At 38.2% G+C, this 24,807-nt stretch overlaps 1 protein-coding gene across 14 annotated transcripts in view; it reads right to left on the reverse strand.

Annotated features, from left to right (window-relative positions):
- Nucleotides 1-11,923: 11,923 nt before the first annotated feature.
- The window catches only part of pds5b (PDS5 cohesin associated factor B), a 194,857-nt gene continuing 181,973 nt past the window's right edge, over nt 11,924-24,807 (reverse strand). For 12 of the 14 annotated variants that reach the window (XM_052026028.1, XM_052026027.1, XM_052026038.1 and 9 more), the window contains 3 exons: nt 21,245-21,364; nt 17,488-17,644; nt 11,925-17,073 (listed from right to left, as the gene is read on the reverse strand). In XM_052026028.1, the coding sequence (XP_051881988.1) occupies nt 17,038-17,073; nt 17,488-17,644; nt 21,245-21,364 (313 nt within the window). In that variant the 3' untranslated portion in view covers nt 11,925-17,037. Of the gene's footprint in view, nt 17,074-17,487; nt 17,645-21,240; nt 21,365-24,807 lie in introns of those variants that run through there. The other 2 variants (XM_052026040.1, XM_052026041.1) reach the window with 2 other exon arrangements.

The following is a 24,807-nucleotide window of genomic DNA, read 5'->3' on the forward strand; positions in this document are numbered from 1 at the left end:
TCAATTTCTCTATTACACAAACTGGACTCACCATTCTCACTAACGACAATTTTTAAAAAATTATTCATTCATTGGGTTATCGGTGTCACTGACAATACCTTCATTTTTTGGCCTTCCTCAATTGTTCATGAGAAGGTGGTTGTGAGCCATGTTCTTCAACCACTGGTAGAGGTTCTCCCACAGTACTGTTGGGTAAATTTCCAGGATTTTGACCTAGTGATATTGAAAGGCCAGCGATATGTTTCCAAGTCAGGATGGTGTGCGACTTGCAATGGAACCTGCAGATGGTGATGTTCCCATAAACCTGCTTCCCTTGTTCTTTTTGGCAATAGAGGCCACTAGATTGGGAGGTGCTGTCAGATCACCTAGGAAAGTAAATACAATGCATTTTGCATGTAGTATGTAAGCCCAGAAATTGATCATGCCCAAATTGGGGAGAACTGTATGTGTATCAGTCACTGTATACACCTGGAGAATGGCAGTGGTATGACGTTGTGAAATATATCTCCTTTCTTCGGTTGATTAGTGAGCTCTATGTGCGAGTTGTTGACCCAAAGGGAGCTTGTCAATCCTAAGAACATTAAAAGCATAAGAAAGTTCAAGGCGGCTTAGGGTAAGGAATATCCAGCAGCTCCCCCTAGCTATAATGTGGAGCCAGCCTTTCTACACCTCTTGGCTCTCTAATGAGGTTAACAGCAAGAATCCAAAACCTTACTATTCCTCTGGTTTGCATTCTGTTTTAAAGTCATTAGGTCAATTGTGGAGCGCTTGAAAATTATATGACTTTCTCAGCACAATCCAATTTTGCAAAGATGGCCTCAAACAGACATTGGACGTTTTTTTGCATATTTAAAATATTGATTGCCTGTTTCGGGAAATAAAAATAAAGAAAACGCAATGCTGGAAATCTGAAATAAAACAGAAAATACTGGAAGCGCTCAGCAGGTCAGGTAGCATTTATGGAAAGAAAAGCAGTCAACATTCTAGGTACAGAATCCTTCATCAGAACTGGAAAGGGAGAAAAACAAGTTAGCTTTCAGTGGCAGAGAAGGTGGGGGATGGGTAGAACAAAGGGAATACCTGATGAGTTAAATTAAACTAAATGGAATTCCACATGAATTTTATCAAATACAATTTATCATTAAGCCACACAAGAAGGTACTATGGCAGATAACCAAAAGATTGGCCAAAAATATAACTGTGTGTCTGACAGGAGGAAACTGAGGTAGAAAGGTGGAAGGGGGTTGGGAAAAGAATTCTGAGGGATTAGGGCCTTTGCAGCTGAAAGCATAGATGACAATGACATAGGAATTTCATATGTTTATTGATTATTCAACAACTGTTTCTAATAATGACATTTCTAATCATTATCCTGAAATTCAATTGGATCAGAAGATGCTGCCAGCTGCCATCTGACCATTGTTCACTTCTGATCTTTGTGTTAAGTAGACTTGCCTTTTCTAAATTCGTCAGTGCTAATTTCAACTATATGGTGAAGCCATGGCTTTGCATAATATAATGCAGTTGTATAGATGGCTGGAGTAAGCCTTGCCCATGAATCAACTTCACTTTTCTCATCCAGCTACACTATTCCCCTAGGTTTAGCTCACTGTCAAATCTGTTCAGGACTTTGAAAGCTGTTAAGTGTTCCTTTAATAGATTTTGAACATTTCAGAGTCATTGAGTGTAATACAGTATGGAAACAGGCCCTTCATCCCTACTCGTCCATGCTTGCCATGGTGCCTTCCAAAGCTGTCCCATTTGCCCACGTTTGGCCCATATCGCTCTAAATCCTTCCTATCCATGTATTTATCCAAATGTCTTTTAAATGTTGTTATTGTACCTGCCTCAACCTCTTTCTCTGGAAGCTCATTCCTTATATGCACCACCCTCTGCGTGAAGTTACCCTCAGGACCCTTTTAAATCTTTCACCTCTCACCTTAAACCTATGCCCTCTAGTTTTTAGTTCCCTTCCCTGGGAAAAAGACTATGTGATTTCACCCTATCTATACCCCTTGTGATTTTATGCACCTCTATAATGTCATCCCTCAGTCTACTACCTTCCAAGCCTGCCCATCTCCCTATAACTCAAGCCCTCAAGTCCTGGCAGCATTCTTGTAAATCTTCTCTGCACTCTTTCCAGTTTAATTATGTCTTTCCTATAACAGGGCAACCAAAACTGAACACAATACTCCAAGTGCAGTCTCACCAACAACTTATACAACTGCAATATAATGTCCGAACTCCTATACTCAGTGCCCTGACTGATGAAGGCCAGTGTGCCAAATGTTTTCTTCACCATCCTGTCTACCTCTGACCTTGGAAAATATGTACTTGTACTCCCAGGTCCCTTGTTCCACAACACTACCTAGGGCCTGATCATTCACTGTAGATGTCCTATCCTGGTTTGACTTCCCAAAATGCAGCAATTCACACTTATCTGAATTGAAAGCCATTTGCCAATCTTTGGCCTACTTATCTAGCTGACCAAAATCCCGCTATAATTTTTGATGACTTTCACTGTCTATGATACCATCTATTTTAAATATCATCTGCAAAGCTACTAACCATGCCTTGTACATTCACAAAGGTCCCAGCACTAACCCCTGTGGAACAAGTCACACGCCTCCAGTCTGAGAAACAATCTTCGACCATCATTCTCAGCTTCCTACCATTGAGCCAGTTATGAATCCAATTAGTCAACTCTCCCTGGATCCCATGCAAGCTAACCTTCCAGACTAGCCTGCCATGTGGAACCTCATCAAAGGCCTTGCTAATGTCCATAAAGACAATGTCCACTGCTGCACCCTCATCTATCCTCTACCTCTTTGAAAAACTGAGATTTGTCAGACACGATTTCCATGCATACTGATCTTTAAGGGGACTTATTCTTTCCTTAGCCACCCTTTTACTCTTAAGATATCTATAGAATCCTTGGGAACTTCCTTAACCCTGCCTGCCAGAACAATCTCATGCCCTCGTTTTGCCCACCTGATTTCCCTGTTAAGTGTACTCCTACACTTCTTATAGTCATCGAGGGATTCACTTGTTCCTGATTGCCTAAACCCAATGTATGCCTCCTTCTTTTTCCTGACCAGAGCCTCAATATCTCTCAGAAGCCAGGGTTTCCTAAACTTGCCAGCCTTGGCCTTCACTCTAGCATGAACATGCTGCCTCTGGACTCTTTTAAAACCCTCCCACTTGCCAGTCGTCCCTTTACAAACAAACAGCCTCACCCAGTCGATCTCTGCGAGGTCCCACCTAATGTCTCCAAAATTGGCTCTGACCCAGTTTAGGACCTTATCCTGTGGATCTGTCCTATCTTTCTCCATAACTATTTTAAAACTAATAGAGTTATGGTCACTGAACCCAAAGTGCTCCCCAACTGACACTTTAGTCACTTGCCCTACCTCGTTCTCTAAAAGAGGAGGTCTAGTGTTGTGCCCTCTCTAGTAGGGCCCTCTATATATTGATTAAGGAAACTTTCTTGGATACATTTAACAAACTCTGCCCTGTCTAAGCCCTTTGCACTATGGGTGTCCCAATCAATGTTAGGAAAGTTAAAATCTCCAACCAATACTACCCTATTATGCTTACAACTATGTGCAATCTCCCTACACATCTGCTTCTCTAATTCCCACAGACAACTGGGAAGCCGATAATACAGTCCCATCAAAGTGAACATTCTCTTCATCTCACTGGATGATCCCCCAGGAAAATCCTCTCTCAGCACTGTTGTTATTTCCTCCCTCATCAAAAAGGCAACTCCCCCTCCTCTCTTACCTGTAAGTTACCAGTCCTGCCCTTCTCTCAGCCATATTTTTGTTATGGCAATAATATCCCACTCCCCAGAGGCAATCCATGCCCTGAGTTCATCAGCCTTACCCATTAAGCCTCTTGCATTGAAATAAGTGCAGTTTAAAGTCATTCCTCTCCCTTTACTGTGCTCCTGGCTTTCTTGACTATTAAACTTACTCTTGTTGGTTATAGTATTTTCCCCCGACTTTTCTTTGGTCAGGGTCCCATCCTCCTGAAAATCTAGTTTAAGCCCTCCTGAGTAGGATGAGCAAATCTCCCTGCCAGGATATTGGTCCCCCTCCAGTTCAGGTGCAACCCATTCCTCTTGTACGAGTCACCTCTGCCCCAGAAGAGATCTCAATGATCCAAGAACCTGAATACCCGCGCTCTGCATCAGGTCCTCAGCCACGCATTCATCTGACCTACCATTCTGTTCCTGCCCTCACTAGCATGTGGCACTGGGAGTAATCCAGAGATCATTACCCTTGAGGTCCTGTTAACTCTCTGTACTCACTCTGCAGGACCTCATCCCTTTTCCCACCTATGTCATTTGTACCACAGTGTACAACAAACTCTGGCTGTTCACCCTCCCCCTTGAGAACGTTCTGCAGCCACTCACAGACAAATTTTTGATGTCCCTGACATACAGATAGATTCAAAAACTATTATAATTCAATGAAATAATTAAACAATTAAGATTATAATGTTGGAATGCTTTAAAACACTTAAAACAATTAAAATCACTTAAGCAAACTCAAATAATTTAAACATCACAGTGATTTAATCCTAACTCTTGTCCTATGGAGTCATTCCATGGAAATGAATGTACGATACTGTGCGAGGTCTAATCTAATGCAGGATTAGTGGGTAGATTCCTTAATATAAGCACTGGAGATTTGCAGCAAATTCAGGCACTGCCATTGGATTCCATGAGGAGTCCATTTTTAGAAAAAAAACTAGCAAAGAGCAATCAAATTGTTTGCAACTTCTGCATTTACAGAAGGGTCCACAACTTCCTAATAGAACACAGAACTTAGAAGAGTACAGCACAGGAACAGGCCCTTCAGCCCACAATGTTGTGCCAGACTAATTAAACTAGTAATTAAACACCTAACTAAATTAATCCCTTCTGCCATATCTCTCCATTCTCTGCACATTCATGTGCCTATCTAAGAGCCTTTTAAACACCCCTATCAAATTTGCCTCCACCACCAGCCCTGGCAGAGCATTCCAGGCACCCACCACTCTCTGTATAAAAAACTTGCCCTGCACATCTCCTTTGAACTTACCCAGTCTCACCTTAAATGCATGCCCTTTAGAATTAGACATTTCGATCCTGGGAAAAAGATATTGACAGTCTACTCTATCCATACCTCTCATAATCTTATAAACTTCTATCAGGTCTCCCCTCAGCCTCCTCCGTTCCAGAGAAAACAACCCAAATTTGTCCAATCTCTCCTTACAGCATATGTCCTCTAATCCAGGCAGCACCCTGGTAAACCTTGTCTGCTCCTTCTCTAAAGCCTCCACATCCTTCCTATAATGGGGCAACCAGAATTGAATGCAAAACTCCAGATGTGGCTGAACCAAAGTTTTATAAAGCTACAATGCAACTTACTGACTTTTGAATTCAATGCCTTGACTAATAAAGGCAAGCATGCCATACACTTCTTTACCACCCTATCAACCCATGCAGCCACTTTCAGGGAGCTATGGACTTGGACCCCAAGATCCCTCTCTACATCAACACTGTTAAGGGTCCTGCCATTAACTGTATCCCTTTACATTGGATCTCCCAAAGTGCAACACCTCATACTTAGCCAGATTAAACTCCATCTGTCATTTCTCTGCCCATATCTGCATGATATTTTGCTGTATCCTTTAGCAATCTTCTATACTATCCACAACACCACTAACCTTTGAATTGTATGCACATTTTGTAACCCACCTATCCATCCATGTTTTCATCCAAGGCAGTAATACATACCACAAACAGCAGGGGTCCCAGAATAGGTCCCTGCGGAACACCACTAGTCATGGACCTCCAGCTAGAATAAGTCCCATTAACCACTACCCTCTGTCTTCTATAGGCAAGCCAATTCTAAATCCAAACGGCCAAGTCACTGTGGGTCCCTTTGTGCATCTTAATCTTCTGGATGATCTTCTAATGATTACTTTGAGGAAATACCACATTTCCCAGAAAGTTCAAACCTAGTAAGTTTTCCATTTTTAATTTGCTTTATCCCCCCGTGGGTTGACATAATAACTGATCACTCTTTGGATTTGCTCACACCTTTAAATTATTAAGTAGTTCCTGAAATATGTATTAATACTGGTTCTGGTCTTTTTGCAAAACTAAAAAATACTACTTTTTTTGAATAGAAAATGAAGAATAAAGTATCAACTTCTGTTTTATTTCCACTTCCTTGCTTTTCATCTCATCGTCGATATTCAATTTTCTTCCTGTCATTCTATTTACTACGCCTATTTCTCATGTTCTATGTCCTATGTCTAAGAATTACTGTTTATGAGGGAGAGACAATCTATGAACAGTAAAATGCCATAAAATCAAATTGAAATAAAGATATACCAGGCTTTTAAGGGCTATTGCAAAGACAGGTGTTAAAACTAGGCCTCTTTTCCTTTGACTTCAGAAGATCAAGATACAATCTATATAGTTAGTTGGAATGACAATATTTTAAAAGCAACATCAAGTATTGCCTGTATCTGAACCTTTTGTCACTTCTCTGGAACAGATGCAATTAGTGTTTGAAGTATAAACTGATGTCAATGTGAAATGCTGACAATCCTGCATTGATCTGCTGCAGTTCTACTTCATCTGGTAAAAATACCTTGGCTCAATTGGATTAGAACTTGCACATTATTTCTAAAGTGTGGTGGCAGCAGCAGACAAAATAATTATAAATGAATATCCTGCAACTTTTGTTTGTATATGCAAACATTTTTTTGTTTGATGAATATTTGTATTTAATTTTCTTTATCCAATAGGCAAAGCCTCCATATCTGAAATAAAAATGCTGGAAATACTCAGCAGGTCAGGCAGCAACTGTGGAAAGAGAAACAGTTAGTGTTCCAAGACCATGACCCTTATTTTTATCCCAGGTTTCCAACATCCATATTTTTTTATTTCCATGTCTGAATATCTTGTGTGTCTAAATATAACTGAATATAGTTTTACTAATTCCTTAATCATCAGCCTTGGAGAGGTGTAACTCAGATCAATTAGTATGATACCAGTGCTTATAAAATTATTTGCGGGGTGGTTACATTAATTTGCTGCATAATCCCTTCAGTTTAAAAGTTTAGATATTTTAAATGATGGAAATGATTTGGTGTAGCACCTCCTGTAGAGGGGAATAATAACAGAATATCTTGCTAAACTCAGCAAGTCAAAAAATTGAATTTTTAAACTGTTTTTCCCTCTCCATAGATACTGCCTGACATGCTAAGTATTTTCAGCACTTTATGTTTTAATTGCTGACTTCCAGCAGCTGTTATACTTTGTTTTAGGATCCTTTAGGGCGAATCTGAAACCTCTGAATAAAATAAGCGACTCTGCACTTTCTTAACCTATCTGATAGAAGAACCCTGACTGAGGCTCAGCCAGAAATAGTATGAGAATAATTAATTCAGTGCCAAATCATGTAAAGAAATCAAATCAGAGAAGCATTTAGAAATCATAATATGATTAATTGCCAAAATGGATAACCATGGACTAATAACTAAGAGTCAAATGGAATCGTGGACAAATTTCATTTAACTTACTTGGAGTTTTTGTGAGGAGTAAAGAGCAGGTAAGTGATGGAGTGCATTTTTGTTTCGAGAGACTTTCAAAGGACAATCAATGACCCCATATTATGCTTGCTAACCAAGCTAATGTAAGGCAACTGGACAGCAGTTCTTGATTTCCATGTTTAAATGTATATGTGTTCTTGTTGGAAGTTGCTCTCCAATTTATAGTAGTATAATTCTTACAATAAAATCCTAGGTGATGAAACATTTTGTCCAATGTGACACTCATCCCAATCTCTGAAAGGCAATTAAGGAATTCATCAAATTCTATGTTAAATTTCTGGGTTGGAAAATGTTTGTCAATTTTTTAAATATGCCTCCAAAAGGAAGAATTTTAAGATTCTCGTGTAAATTATACAGAGGCATAGAACTGTACGGCATAGAAACAGGCCATTTGGCCCACTATGTCCCTGCAGACCTCTGTACATACCTACACTACTCAACTACCCACATTTGGTCCATAGCCTGCTATGCTTTGGCAATTCAAGAGATTCTCTAAGTACTCCTTAAATGTTGTGGATGTACCTGCCTCCACCACCTCCTCAGGCAGTGCTTTCCAGATTCCAACCACTCTCTGTGTGAAAAATATCCCCTCTATACCCCCTACCTTTCATCTTATACCTATGCTCTCTTGCTTTAGAAACCCCAATCAACAAAAAGGTTCTATCTATCCTTCTATCCCTTTTATAATTTTGAATGCCTCCAGCAGGTTACTTTTCCCACTCCAGGGAAAACAAACCCAGCCTATCCAATCTCTCTTTATAACTGAAATACTCCAATCCAAGCAACATCATAATGAATCTCCTCTGCACCCTCTCCAACTCAATCACATCCTTCCTATTGTGTGGCAAATAGAACTGCATGTAATACCTAACCAATGTTTTATAAAGTTGTAATGCTCCTGCTCTTATATCCTATGCCATGGCTGAAGAAGGCAAACATCCCATATATCTTCATCACCATCCTTCCATCTGTGCTGCCACTTTCGGAGATCTATGGATTCGTATCCCAAGGTCCCTCTGTTCATCAACACTGCCTAAACTCTACCATTTACAGTGTATGTACTATCCTTGCTTGACCCTCCAAAATGCATCACTCCGCAACTGTCTAGATTAAACTCCATTTGCCATTGCTCACCCAATTTTCCAACTGAATTATATCATGCTATAGCCTGACACTTTTCCTTGCTATCTTCAATACCACAGATTTTCATATCACCTGCAAACTTACTAATCACTCCATCTACATTCACATCCAAGTCATTAATGTATTTATTTGGCAAAACTATTTATTTCTCTTTCTTGCCGATCGAGGCTAAAGTTGTTGCATGGCACTTTGTAAAAATGGCTATTTGTGTAGCTGTGCAGTAAATAACAAACGCAAGAATGGCCAACTTCTGCCTGAATTTTCCTCAGTGATTTGATGACCAGCTGCAGAAATCCAAGTGATGATAACCAATACAGAACAGGAAATGAAATTAAGCTTGTCCCTTCTTAATAATATTAAATAATGACAAGCTTAGTTTGGCTTCTTGTTCTGTATCAGTCGGAACCGTTTAGATAGACATTCTGTTGTTGCTGCATGCTGTAGAAACCTGCACTTCAAATTTTCTATTATTAGAAAGATAAACAGACAGAACTGACTTTACTGCCCTTCAATCACCCACTTATTAAAGGTTAATTTTTGAAACATTTGCAAATTGAGTAATGGTTGTTTAGGAACTTTCAAATTAACTGGGATGGCTTGTTGGCAATAGGTACTGGCTTTTGCCTTTTGAGCAGTTATTTTTTGTAAAGAGGTTTTTTTTAATTTAATTAAATTAATTTTGTGTCTGAAATGTCAAATAACTCGAGGATACAGAGCACTCACCTACAGCAAAAAGAATTTACTTAAGGTAAAGGTAGTTTGCTAATTGAATATCCAGTCTCTAAGTAGAGCCCTCCTGTCCCTTCACTCTTGCAAAACCCTTGATGATCTCCTTCTTACTTGTCTCCCTAACATCAATCTTCCCTCTGGCTCCTTAATCATTCCTCTGGCACAAGTCACAGTAATTTCCCCTATAACCTTCTACATAATCATTTCCTCAACGGTGTGTATGTATAATGGAGCAGGAGACACAAGAGAGACCGCAAGATGCTGGAAATATGTAGCAACGTACACAAAATGCTGGAGGAACTCAGCAGGTCAGGCAGCATCTATGGAGGAAAATGAACAGTTGATGCTTTGGGCTGAGACCTTTCATCGGGGAGCAGGACTGGGATTTGTCAGCTCTACGATGCCCTGATATCAAACTGACAACCCAGAAATCAGGGAATTGCTAGGGAAGAATATTTATGCACAGTAACCAAAATTCCCACTCCCCAGCTACAAGATGGATTGCTTTTACCACATGTATGTAATGCAGGCAAATATCACCTAGCGCAACTGATAGAAAAACATCTCAGTTGGGGACTATTCTAAAAGTACCCCTCACATAACTCTTAACCATACAGCTTCTTTGAATGTTTTTTCAGTTGGAGCAGCACTTTTCTATGAAATTTGCTCAGTAAGTATTGGCATACCAGTGAATTGTACTGTTGAAAGGAAGGGAGAAGTAAAACACATTTAAAACCACAATATCAATTTTGTTGTAGACCACAATAGGAGTGCAAAAGCAGTGCAGGAAATGTTAAACATTGCATGCTCTAATAGTTCAACGGTTCAACCATGTCTGGCACTTATGATAAGAGCATACACTGCAGCTCTTAAATCACACAAAATAATTTCCCTATTAAAAAAAAGCACTTTAGCTGCCAAGAGGTGATAATTAGCTCTTGCTGGGAAATGTTAGCAATTCCACACAAAACAGCTGGCCTTTTTCAACACAAGTGAAAGTAAGTTTTCAGATATAGCCCAAATTTGGAAATCCTACATTTATCAGCTGACCACTTTCTGGTTGCATTCTGGATTCCATGGGGAGAATCTTGCCTGGGGCAGAATTGGTGAGCATAACTCTTCAAAAAGAAAAATGAAGCAGAAATTGATTTATTTATCTTTTTAAGTATTTATTTTTAAAGATGTCTTTGAATCACATCTAGAAACATCAGAAAATCTTGATGAAATTGAGACCGCAGCTGTGAAAGGCTTCCATAGATGTTTTACAAGAAGGGATCCTTCTGGCCAACTCATGTGACCCCAATGTATTACTGAAGGCACATATCACTCTAACCTGCGACTGGCAAGGAAAACAAGATCCTCCTTCTGGATTTTTCTGTCTGGGCAGTAGAGAATGCCTGAGTAATACAGGCAGTAAACTAGTGTTGCTACAATCTGGGCTAATGTAACCCTCAGTTTTGTGGAATCAGTGTCATTCATTCTTCAAGTACAATCACTAAAATTCAGATGATGTAGAGGGTATGATAATGCATGAATTCCCATCAAAGTTGCATTAGGGTATCAGTTCAGGCCAAACCTCAACATTAAAGAGGATGTGTATAATATTACTTGAAATTTAAAGTAGATTAACAGGCTTCAACATCAGTCATAACTACTTTCCCAAACTACAAAGTTGATTAAGTTGTTCTGTTGTATAGTTATTTTAATCAACCATACAATTCAAATACTTTGGGTCAAAGTAACTGAATGGGTTAAAACCATTGGTTATAAACATTAAAGAAACTCCTGTCACAGTCATGCTTCAAAGGTTTTGACAAATGGTCCCACTTAGATGAAGAGCTCCTTAAAGACCAATGTTTCTTTGCGGTTTCAGCTGTAGATTCCTGCTGTCAGACAATCCAAACCTGCACAGGACCATGTTTATTATGCCAACAGCTAGATTTGTGACCAACTTATGAATAGAAGCAACTTTAATGGGATTATTTTCATTACTGATGGACATTGAACTAAATGCTCTGGGGCTTTCTCAAGTTTCCTTTCTACCTGTCAGCAGCAGAGTAAATTTAAGAAAATAAGGACAGAGGTGATCGTTACTTTGCAATACATTCCATGATTTCAGAGTAGCTGGACATAAGGAATTTATGCTTTACCACAAGTCAATTTCAATTGTATTTGCCAAGTGCAGGGTTATTAAGCAATTCCATTCTCATTGCCAATTACTTCCAGTATTTTTTATGGATTCCAATGATAGAAGTCTAAAATTACCTTTTAAGTTATTTTCCAACAAAAACATCAATTTCATACTGGTAAGTTTATGATCTTTTGACCATTTCAACCATGATATATTCTTGGGAATAACAAAATTGCATGTCTGAGACAATGCAAGGTTAAAATTTCAGCTTTATTTATGTTACATTGTCGTGGATAACATCATTTTCTTACACTTTTGTCTAAACTTTTATCTGATACCTGTTTAATTATATTAAAAAGTAGGAATCTGCAAGCTGTCTTCTAATAGGCTGGAGGAACATTGTTATTTTAAAAGAAAACAATAAAGAGTAGCATTTTAATTGTTTAATTTTTATCAAATTCATCGTATTTGTGGAGGCAAGTAATTTTTATTGTAGTTGTTTTTCAGTATTGCTAATCTAATGGGAAATAAAGCAAGCTTACAATCACACGAACACAATGAGTAGTAGTAGGCTACTGGGCCCCTCAAGCACTGCCATCCAATATCATCTATGCTGGCCTCAATTTCTCTTGTGCCAGTTCTCCATAACCCGCAATTCATCAGTCTTTCAAATATTTACCCATCTCCACCTTAACTACTATGCACTTCAGTTTTAAATGACCTGTCCCTTATTTTCTAGCTATGAGCCCCTGTTTGTGGCTGTCCCACTAGTGGAAACATCTCAATTATCTATCCTGTCAAGCCCCTTTAGGATCTTACTTGTTTGAATAAAGATGCCTCATTCTTCTGAACTCCAAGAATAGAAACCCAAATTGTCTAGCTTCTCTTGATAGGACAGCCTTCTCATCCTTGGAATTAACCTGGTGAATCTTCTTTGGGCTTCCTCCAATGCTACTCTATCCTTTCTTAGGTAAGGGGATCAAAATGGTGTGTAGTGCAGGTGTGCCTCACCAACATCCTGAACAACTGTAACAAAACCCACTGTTCATATAACTCCAACCCTCTTACAATAAAAGCCAACATACCATTTGTCTCAACTACTTGTTGGACCTGCCTGCCAATTTTTTGTGACTCATGCACTAGAACACCTAGATCCTTCTGAACTTCACTCATTTACAGCCTCTCTCCATTCAGATGATCTGCCTTTTGATTGCTCTTACTGGAATGCACGACCTCACATTTCCCCACATTAAACCTCATTCGCTAGGTTTTCACCCACTCATTCTATCTCTATCCCACTGCATTATCACAAGGACTTCATCATGTGTCCTCCCACCTAATCTTCGTATCATTGGCAAACTGGAAAACCTTACATTTTGTTCCCTCTTCCAGATCATTAATGTAAATAGTAAACAATTGAGGGCCAAGAACCAATTCCTGGGGTACTCCCACAACTTGCATTCTTCCCAGCTGAAAAGGACCCATTTATTCCAATTCTGTTTTCTGTATGACAGCCAGTTTTCAATCCATGCAAACACACTTCCTCCAATATCTCTATGCATCAGCCTCTTATGTGGGACCTTGACACTCACCTAATATTTATCAATTCATTTGCTGATCTATTTGAGATAAATACAAGTAGAAAATCATTAATTTGCATGTCATAAAGGTGAGCCACTTGTCACAGCATATCTTGCCTTTGACTTGTTCTTGTAGTCATAATATTTATGTGGCTGGTCCAGTCAAGTTTCTGGTTAATGGCATCCCCCCGAGATATTGATGTTGGGGTTGGACACTGCTTGGATGTATTCCTGCAGTGACATCCTGAGACTCTGATGCTTCACTTTCAATAATCACATCTAGCTTTCTTTGTGTGAGCTAATAGTATGTTTTCCCTTTGATGCTCATTAACTTTAGTTTTTACCAGGGCTCCTTGCCCTCATATTCAGCCAGACACTGCTTCAAATGTCAAGGCAGTCTTTCTCTCCTCACCTCTGGGAATTCAGCTCTTTAGTCCAAGCCTAGACTAAAGCTGTGGGTATTCCTGGCAAAGCCCAAACTCGGCACTGGTAAGCAAATCTGGGAAGCCCAAACTCGGCACTGGTAATTATTGGTGATAAAGTTTTGCTTGATAGCACTGAAAATGAAACCTTACAGCACTTTGCTGATGACTGAAGAATAGACTGATTGGGTAGTAATTAGCCAGACTTCATTTGTTCTATTTTTTTTGTGAACTAGACATGCTTGGTCAATTTTCCACATTATCAGGTAGATGCCAGTATAACAGTACCAGAACCACATGGCTTGAGGACAGCTCGTTCTGAAACACAGGTTTTCAGTACTACTGCTGGGACAATATCTGCTCGTACAACCTTCGCTGTATCCAGTTCTCTTAGCTGTTTTGTGACATCACACACTATTAGGTTTAGAGCAATATGAATTTGTAAGAAAGAAGGATGATCAGACAACTTGAGAATATTTATGTGATGGAATCCAGAAAGTATTTGTAGCAGAACCAGTTGTATAAAATTGACTTTGGATTAATAGAAAACTGTTCAAGATTATTAGGTAAACAACAGGACTGTCTTGGTTGAAATAACCACATAGGATTTTGAGACTTGCACAGGATATCACAGGTGTAACATCTGGTATGGTACATTTCTCTGATAAGCACTGCATTAACTCTACTTAGAGAGAGTTTGGGTTGGCCCTCTGTGTCCATTCTGACCATCAAGTACCTATCTATACTAACCTCTTTTCCAGCACTTGCTATATAGCCTTCTTTGGCTTGCCAATTCAAGTGCTCGTCTGGATCCTTCTTAAATGTTTCTTTATCCAGTCTTTACCACCCTCCCAGGCCATGCGTTCCAGATTCCAACCACCCTCTGGGTGAGAAAAGTTCCTTCTTAAATCTCCTTTAAACCAATTATTGCTTATCCTAAGCCTATACCCTCTGGTTTTAGACACCCCTGCTACTGGGAAATGAAATATCTATTTCTCGCATAATTTTGTATATCTCTATTAGGTCCACCCTCAGATGCCTTTGCTCCAAAGAAAACAAACTCAGTCTTTCCAGTCTGCAAATCCAGCCTATCCAGTCTTCTGGTAATGTTTCATGATTCTTATTCAATTGCAATTTATGTATTTTTTCTATGGTGTATCATGGCTCTTCTACTTGGGCAGAAAGAGACAGAAGAATTCAAAGCACCCTTTTCCCAGTGCAATTGTTATGAGGAGGTGAAGTAGTCTAACAATTGTAACAACTAATAATGAATGCTAGATAGTGGCATCCAATAAGAAAATCCATATATAAATGCTGCAATCCAACAATTACAAATCTCAGACTCTCTTGAAACAACATAGGAGGAAAGATGAACTTGCATTGATATCTTCAGTTTTGCTGGATGCCCCCAAATGCTTTACAGTTGATAATGAATATCTGAAGAAGTCATTTTCAGGGAAACAACAGTATATAATGAAACATACATTGCAAATGAAGCACTTTAGGGACGAATAAGATACAAGAAGGCAGAAGCAATAGCACATACAAAATATACTACAGTAGAGACCCTAGCTATATTATTCAGCTTTAATTCCTTTTTTTTTAGAAAAGGACACAAAAATTATCAGTCCACTGTGCCAAATATTGCAGCAGGACCACCTATTTATGAACCTGGATATTATATTCATGCAGAGTTTACTTTGATTTCATCATACTTAATAGAAAACTCTTGCTGGTCCTACAGAATTTCAGTATTGCACTATGTTAGCGTAGATCCATTAGTATTACCAGAAAATGGATATCCCTACCATCTTTAGCATGTATTTAAAATAACCAGTCTTATTAATAGTTCAAGAAGCCTGCAAAGACTTTTCACTGGATATGTGGTTACAATTTTGGCACTACAACCAAGCAGCAACTTGCTCAAAATAACACATAAACAGCCAGCACAGAAAAGCCACGACTACAGTTTATAAAACTGATGCTGCTATTTCAAGATACTTTAGTTGTAATAACAAAAACCTCAACATTGATTTACACTCTGTGCAGGCAATTTTTATAGCTGAGAAATATATACACTGAAACTTGTGCTATACAATGTGCTAACTTCTTTATCACATTAATAAGGACATAATGAATACGAGAACCTGTTTAAATGATTGAACTGAACTTCGATAGATCAAATCCTGAAGCATATTTCTAGCAGCAGCTTACATCAACTTTGTGCAGTTCAAGACACAAGCAAAATTTCACTATAGCTGACAATTTCTCTCCAGTAACTCAAATAGCTACCTTTGTAAAACAAAATAATTTTAATCTGATTAAACCCAAATTTTGGTACAGATTGACAATACAGAAATAAAAATCAACAAGGAGAATATTATTGCAGGCATTTTTTTTTACGATATATCAAGTGCATTTCAAGCAGAGCAGAACAGTTGTTACAATGCAGAAAGGCTCCTTGTCTCATTAATCACATACCACAATGAACAACTTTTAACATGATCTAACTCTTGGGAACCATAACTTAGGGAGGATTATCCTTCAAAATACACAAGTTTTTTTTCCACTATAACAAGGCAAACTCAGTTACAGAATTTTATTGATACAGTAGAGTGATACAAATTTGACAGGGAAGGTAACTAAAGGTGTACAATTTGAATGACTAATACACCATCAGTATTAAAATATTTTAACTAAAACCCTTTTATTTTTCCAATTTTATCTAAATTTCTAGACAGTTCTGGCATTAATACTGACAAGTAAAATGCCATAAGCATTTTTAGCTGACTTCACATTTTATACAACTGAGGACTTCCTGTCCAACAACTTCAGTGGTGGAAAGCAGAAGCAACAGAGCTGGTTACAGAAACAAGTAGATATAATCATACACTCAAGGGATTTAGAAAAAGTGACTTTCCAACAAATCTAACCACAGAAGTATGTGCTGCAGGAAATTGCAATATGCATTTGTTCTTTCTAAGAACCAGTCCCTTCTCAAAAGGATGCCACAGAAGGTACAATTATTAAGTATTGCTTCAGTTGTCAACGTTCATTGTAACCAACTTTCTTCACCTACACATTTAATACACAGTTGTGTTGGTGATTTAAAGCTGTAATTTAAAAGCTATACAAGCACATTTTCAATCAAAACATTAAAAAAAATATTTACAATATCATTTATTTCAATCTTTCTATAAAGTCAGTACATTGTAGTCAGCACACATCACAATGCACGACAACCCACAATTAATGAATTGATGTGTTTGCCAAAAGCTTGTGACCTTAGGACTGCAGATGCAAGGGTAATAGATACAAGATGCCTTCTTTAACAACCAATTATCTGTTACACTGTGTCCTGCCTTGAGCTGTACAGTACAATTGTCAAGCTCCAATGCAAACAGAAAATATTTACTTTTCATCTTCTTTCCCTTTTGTTGGGCTTGCGTCGCACCTGTAGGACACAAAATAGTTTTATTTTGAAAGAATAATACTTGATATGACACTTCAGTTATGGTTTTATGGCATTCAAAATGCAATGTGTATTCCCTAAGTTTAGTTTTGAATAACACACGATTCAAAGTTTCGGAACAAATAAAAGGTAATGGTTTGAATAGGATTCATTACAAGATTTACCAGATGTTATGCTTCTATTCCATGTTAAACAACTGATCCATGAGAAGGTAAAAAATGGAAACAATAAAGAAAAATGTGCTTTTATTTTTTCTTCTTTATTAATTTTACTGCTACTCAGAGGTTTTCCAAAGTGAGGTTGTAATAAAGAAGTGCTAATACTCTGGATATACATCCAAGATTTGTAAAAACAGTTATATATTAACACACATGTACATTCAATCGATAACCATACCCTCAGTGTACTTAATTCATTTTCCTCTTCTGCGTTCACTCCATCCATTGAGCCTTCCTGGGAAATATCCATATTCTCCAATGAACTATCATGACGTGAATCCATTTCTGAAGAATCATTCTCTCTACTGGCAGCTTGTCTTGATCTTCCTCCCCGACTGCAAAGACATGGGAGCAAAGTATTTTCAAAACTGCCATGAGGAGCCCATTATAACAAATGATTGACGTGGTGAATAATTGATACACTGATCTAAATGTGATTCATTTCTGGCTTTCAAGTTCATATTTTGCATCAGAGTTTACATTCATTCTGACATTTTCAATACCAAAATTTGTTGGATTAAGGGGTACTGTGTAAAGATGTCCACTACTTAGCTCACCATTTACTTTAATTGAAGCTTAATACTTCGAATGTGGTGTTAAAAAAAATTGTACTCTTAAGACAGGGAAATATCCAAACTCAGTACCGCAGACCTGCTATCACGCTTTATGTAATGTCTGGAAACCAAATATGCAAGGATACACTTAGTGTCCAAACTTCAGTGTCTCAGCCCAACAGCAAGAATTCTCATCTCAGTTTAGTGCTGCAGTAACTAATGTGAAGTCTCACTTAGAGTGCACTGCAAGGATACCCATTGTTCAATAGTGCATTTTCCAAGTGTGCTGATAGATTGAAATATTCGCGCTCTCTTACTGTACCTAGCAATAAGGCACCCATTTTAAAATTAGTTAGCATTATTGGGTACAAAAGGTGAACAAGAAATTCATATCCTCCCTTCCCTGGTACTAACATCCGTGAGCAACATAAAAGGTTAAAATTTATGACCTGTAGACCAACCACTTGTTCTAAAGTTATGAGATTCTACTAAGAACAGTGTGACTATGCATTTAAGCCAATGTGAATCAATCACAGACAGCCACATGGATTTTTAAAACAGGCATGTCTATAATTAACCTTGTTAAATGCAAGTTTATGAACATCTCCTTCTTTGCCTGTCCCTTGGGGTCGAGAATGACTTATTTTTATTCCAATACTGAGGTGTGAGAGTTGTTCATGCATGATTTCTTTTAATTTGGGTAGTCATGGGTTCGATAGAAAAAGGTCATGGACCAATTGCAAAGAAGTCCAAGATGACTGGATTCCAAGTTCTGTAGCATGCACTTAGCACACACCATGTAAACGCACACACCATGCACGTGTGCGCGCGCACACACAGTTGATAATCTAGGATCTTTTCCCAAGCAGGATTTTTTTTGCATTCTTTCAACATGGATAATCAAGACCTGAAACCTCAATTACACCATTTGTTTATACTTGGAATTGGCTCAACTTTAATGGATTACGTAGTGTTAATTATCAGGTGGAAGTCATGTAGCAAAAAAAACTGTTAAAACTAATTTGTATGTTAATTCATCCTGACAAATTCTGTTTTCATAAAATCTAAGTGAAAATATCTGTGTAATTATAGGTTATTTTGTGCAAGGAAAATAATTCTTCCTCTTAACATGGTAGATAAGCAAGTATCAATAATAATTATTTATTTACAGACTTGGCAATGAAGACAGTAAAGACACCTATTGTTTATTGACTACAGCTCTGCCTTCAATACTATAATTCCAAACAAACTCATTTCCAAACTCCTAGACCTGGGACTCAACACCTCCCTTTGCAACTGAATCCTTGACTTCCTGACCAACGGACCACAATAAGGATAGGCAGCAACACCTCTGCCACGATTATCCTCAACATTGGTGCCCTATACACTCATGACTGCATGGCCAGAATCTGCTCTAACTCCATCTACAAGTTTGCAGATGATACTACAGTAGTGGGCCAGATCTCAAATAACGATGAATCGAAGTACAGGAAGGAGATAGAGAGCCTAGCGACATGGTGTCATGACAACAACCTTTCCCTCAATGTCCAGCAAAACAAAGAGCTGGTCAGTGACTTCAAGAAGAGGGATGGTATACATGCTCCTGTTTACATTGACAGTGCTCAGGTCGAGATGGTTGAGAGCTTCCAGTTCCTTGGACGTGAACATCACCAATAGCCTGTCCTGGTCCAACCACGTTGACACCATGGCCAAGAAAGCTCACCAGCACCTCTACTTCCTCAGGAGGCTAAAGAAATTTGGCATGTCCCCTTGACCGACCAATTTTTATCGATGCACCATAGAAAAGCAACGTATCCGGATGTATCATGGTTCGGTATGGCAACTGCTCTGCCTGTGACCGCAAGTAACTGCAGAGGGTTGTGGGATACAGCTCAGCACATCATGGAAACCAGACTCAGTCTACACTTACTTCTTGCTGCCTTGGTAAAGCAGCTACATAATCAAAGACCCACCCATCCTCTCTTCTTTTCTCTTCACCCTCTCTTCTCCCCTCTCTGGGCAGAAGATACAAAAGCCTGAAAGCACAAACCACCAGACTGAAGGACAGCTTCTATCCCGCTGTTTTAAGACTATTGAATGGTTACCCAGTACAATAAAGTGGACTCTTGACCTCACAATCTACCTCGTTATGACCTTGCACCTTATTGTCTACCTGCAATGCACTTTCTCTGTAACTGTAACACTTTATTCTGCACCCTGTTATTGTTTTACCTGGTACTACCTCAATGCACTGTTGTCCGTGAATTGATCTGTATGAAGGCAAGTTTACTTACTGTACCTTCGTACATGTGACAATAATAAACCAATAAATTTACCAATTCAATGGTCTCACACAATGATCATTAATGACTTAGATGAATGAAAAGTAGTTTCACAAGAATAGTGGATTGTATTGGTGCCTTCTTAAGGACAGCTATATATAGGCTGCTTGTGTGTACTACAGCCAGTTTTTATTTATCACAAATAGAAACACAAACAAGGGATATATGGATTATTCTAATTTTCACTGCATAGTTTAAAAGCACTTCCACTTCATTGATTCATAACCTTGCCCTTGTTTAAACAGCTAAACATTGCTGATTCCATTCAAAACCATGTGCATTAAGCAGAAAGATTCAGCTCTTATTTTATTTGCTTCTAACTCACACTAGACATAAGACTTGTATCTTAATATTGATTCTGTGAAACAGAGATGAACTGCAACTAGCACAGTCATTTAGTATTTTAGGATAAAAATGATCAGCCAGGAGATGTATTTATAAAAATTTATATATCTTAGGAAAATGAGAGTGTAATGATGACCAAAGTTAAAATGGAAAACTATAAAATCAAGTTGAGTGTCAGAACACACAATCGTTGAAGAATTTTTACACAGATTCAAGTTTGCATGTTAGATGTAGTTTATATAAGCAAAATTACTCCTCAATAGCAATTTAAAGTTATACTGATGGAGATGCAAAAGTCAGGAGAATTAACTACATGTTAATTAAAGGAAATAGCAGAATTCAGGATCTATTTTAAAATCCCGTGACCTCACAGATTTTATTGTGCCTTCTATAACTGTTGGGACCACTTAATTCCCATTGTTACAAAAACAGGGGAATTGCTCCAGCCTTTGGACAATTCCTTCATCTCCCAAACATCCCAACTCTGCATGTTATCTCACAAATTAGAAATTAGACAAGTTCTTAATTTTGCAAACACATCTGACTAAAAGTTTTTAATTTTCAACTTAGCAAGGATCAGATTTATTTATTTTTCATCTAAACTGTCATCAGTAGAGGTACAAAACAGTGTTCAAAATATATGATTTTTAACAAAGAGCTTCTATCTTCAATTTTAAAACGGGTCATCACTTACAAATTTTTCTTTGGTTGTGATTGAGATGTAGGTGGGGTCTTGGGTGGCCTTCCTCGTTTCTTCTGTGGTGTTGATTCCGTAGATAGAGAGTCATTCACATCAGATTCTGGAGTTTCTATTCTATAGTACAGATGATTATAACATTTAGTATTCTTAGCTCTATTTGTTATAAACTTACAAACACATCCAGATAATTATATATGAAAGGTTTGACCTAGTAACTTGGAGGACATCTAATAGATATAGAATTAGTCTGTAAAGTTACAATTTATACAAAAATAAAATACTGCAGATACTGGAAATCAGAAATAAAACGTGTACTGGATATACTCAGCAGGCTAGGCAGCATCTGTGGAAAGAGAAGTAGAGTTAACATTTCAGGTCAATGACCTTTCATCAAAACTATAAGCCAATGACAAAAGATTAAATTACAGAAAGTAAAACTTCATCAGTTCATAATCATCAGTTGAACTTTTCAGTCTTCAACTTCTTCCTTCGTTTATGTTTTCAATTCATATCATTTTGGATTAAGTATTTTAAAATCCATTCTGAATTTACACAATAGGCAGATATAATCTACCTATACCTCTCAATTTTATATACTTTTATCAGGTTGCCCCTCAGCCTCCTATGCTTCATTGAAAAAAATCCAAGTTTATTCAACCTCTCTTTATAGCTAATAGTCTCCAATCCAGGCCAACATCTTGATGAACCTCTTCTGCAGCATCTCATGCCCCCTCAACTTTCCTATTGTGCAGTGACCAGAAATGCAGACAATACTCCAAATATAGCCTAATCATAGTTTAATACAGCTGCAACATGACTTACCAACTTCTATACTCAGTGCCCTGACCCATCAAGGCAAACCTTCCTTACCACCTTATCCACTTGTGTTGCCACTTTCAGGGAGCAATGGATGAGCACCTCAAGATCCCTCTGTACGTCAATGCTCCCAAGGGTCCTGCCATTTATTGTATTCTTTCCTCTTTCATTTGACCTCCCAAAATGCAAAATGTCACATGATTAAACTCCATCTGCCATTTCTCCACCTAAATTTCCAACTCATCTATATCCTGCTGTATCCTTTGACAACCTTCTTCACTATCCACAATTTCACCAATTTTTGTGTCATCTGCAAACTTACAATCAGACTATCAGAGGAAAAGTCCAGAAAAATACAGCTTTGGAGATTTAATGAGTAGGCACCTTGAATTATATGGGTCTGTTATAGCAAGAAGCAGTTCAGAAGAGATTGATAAACTGGGGCTTCATAGATTTAATGAAAACAAACTTTTCACGGAGCTAATAACTCCAGGTCTACAACAATGACAAGGTAAGAATATAATCTTGTAATCAAAATACTAGACAAGTGGGGTCTTAATGACCATTCAGGTAGCTTGCCATGCATGTGCAGTGGAGGACAATGAGGGCAAAGAGCAAGAGGTACGAACAACAGGGGTTGGGAAATTCCAGATATTGCATTTAAACAGTGGGAGTTGCCATCATCAAAGTATTTAGTTGACTCAAAAAAGTCATTCTGGGACTGAGTATCGGAGGGACATTCATACACAGCAACAATCAGTTAGGCTACAGAATGTGTGAGTAGATAGTAGATTAACATTTGAGGGTAGAACAAGGATTTATGATCTTTAAATAGATTAAGAGATTTGTAAATTGTAAGAGCAATGAGTATTTGTAAAAGGAACAATGCATAATCTCAATACAGTTAAACTCGCTCATCATCCATCTCGTTATGAATCACAAACTCAAACTTCTATTGGAGAAGAATGATTGGGGGAACCTCAGGTCCTATGCTCTCAAATCCCTTTTGGAAAATGACAGTTAAATTTGCTTCCATTGCTCTTCCAAGGCATGAATTGAGATAATAAACTAGTAATTGCAAGGACTATTGGGTTACAATTAATCTTGACATTTTACAACAATGATCGAACGCTCTCACTAACTGTTATTAGGTTTAAAATAGCCGATTGTACTCAGCATTCTGAAACAAACAATGTCTTAAAGAAACCTTAATGATTGTCAAAGACAAACCTAAAAAGATTATGGCAGAGGTAGGTGAAAATTTAGTATAACTCAAAGTGTGAAGCTGCATGATCTTCACAAGGTCACAGAATCAGAGTAAAACTGCATGGAAACATGCTCTTAAACCTAACGAGACCACTCCAACCATCAAGTATCCATTTACACTAATCCTATACCAATTGCATTGTATTGCCCCATGTTCCCTTCAACTCACATCCAGATTGTATCATTCATCTATACACTAGGGTCTATTTACAGTTATCAACCAACCTACCAACCTACACTGCTTTGGAATGATGGAGGAAACCAGTCCACCCAGAAAAAACCCATGCAATCACAGGGAGAACATGCAAGCTCGACATAGACAACACTGGAGGTCGGAATCAAGTCTGGCTTGCTGGAGCTGAGAGGCAGCAGCTCCACTAATTGTGTCACTGGGCCACCCCTAAATTAGGTCAAAAAGGAACTCAGGGAGGTAGGAAATGGGAGGGATACAGATGTGGATGAGTCCAGCATCAAGTGGAATGGATATATGAGGACCTGACTGCCTTTTTTTTGTATGGCATTTTGGCCCAGAAAAGATACATTATAGCAGAATTGCATGAAACTGTACCAACATAGTGAGGCCCCACCTTCCTGTTCTTATTTTTGTATGTGAGGTACATACAAAAGATCATTTAGTTAAGGTGCAGATCACAAGAGTTGCACTGGCAAAATGGCAAAGTGGGGTGGGCAGTTCAAGTGGGGCACAGAATGGAGACATGTGACTGGGTTAGGGGTGGGGTGTGTCCTGAATATTATCAGCAGGAATCAGGAGTAAATACCTGCCAAAAAATTGTCACATTAGTCTTGATAAGCATGGTCTTTTATTAGCTTCAAAGCAAGCCTTAACTCCTCATTCAAGGGATTCCTCTGCGAGTGTCTCAAGCCATTAGTGGACTTAACATGCAAAGATGGCACTGTTTGATGTACTGCACACATCTGCTGACCTCTATGCACATGCTCATTGTAAGCAGGGAAATGCCAGAACAAATTTTTGAAAATGGGCAAACCTTATAAAAATGACTTAACTACTTTGAGCAATTAGGTTTTTACATTAAAACCCTTCCCAGAAAAAAAAGTGGCACTTTTTGAAAGAATTAGAGTAATTTGTAGAGAATACAACACCACCTGCTGGTGTGACCAAATTAGCATGTTAATTTTACCATTTAACACAAAAACTTCCATTACAGTGCAATCAGATGCCATGTTGGGAATAAATTAAATGAACATATTGATATATTAGTGAACAAACACTGATGAAACTTCCTGCTGCTTGTGAAGGGTGGGTTTATTAAAAGTATGAAATTAATTCCAATAACTTTATAAAAAACTGAATGTTCATCTTTCTCTTTGGATGAATGGACAAGTCTTTACAGATCTCTATGGTTTCTAGTTTTTCGCCATCTGAAAGTACTTAGTACTGCCCATTTTAGATCCAATTCAAAATCTTGGTTACAATGAAATTTATTCTGAAACAA

This window comes from Pristis pectinata, chromosome 11 (assembly GCF_009764475.1).
Source record: "Pristis pectinata isolate sPriPec2 chromosome 11, sPriPec2.1.pri, whole genome shotgun sequence".
Lineage (NCBI taxonomy): Eukaryota > Metazoa > Chordata > Chondrichthyes > Rhinopristiformes > Pristidae > Pristis > Pristis pectinata.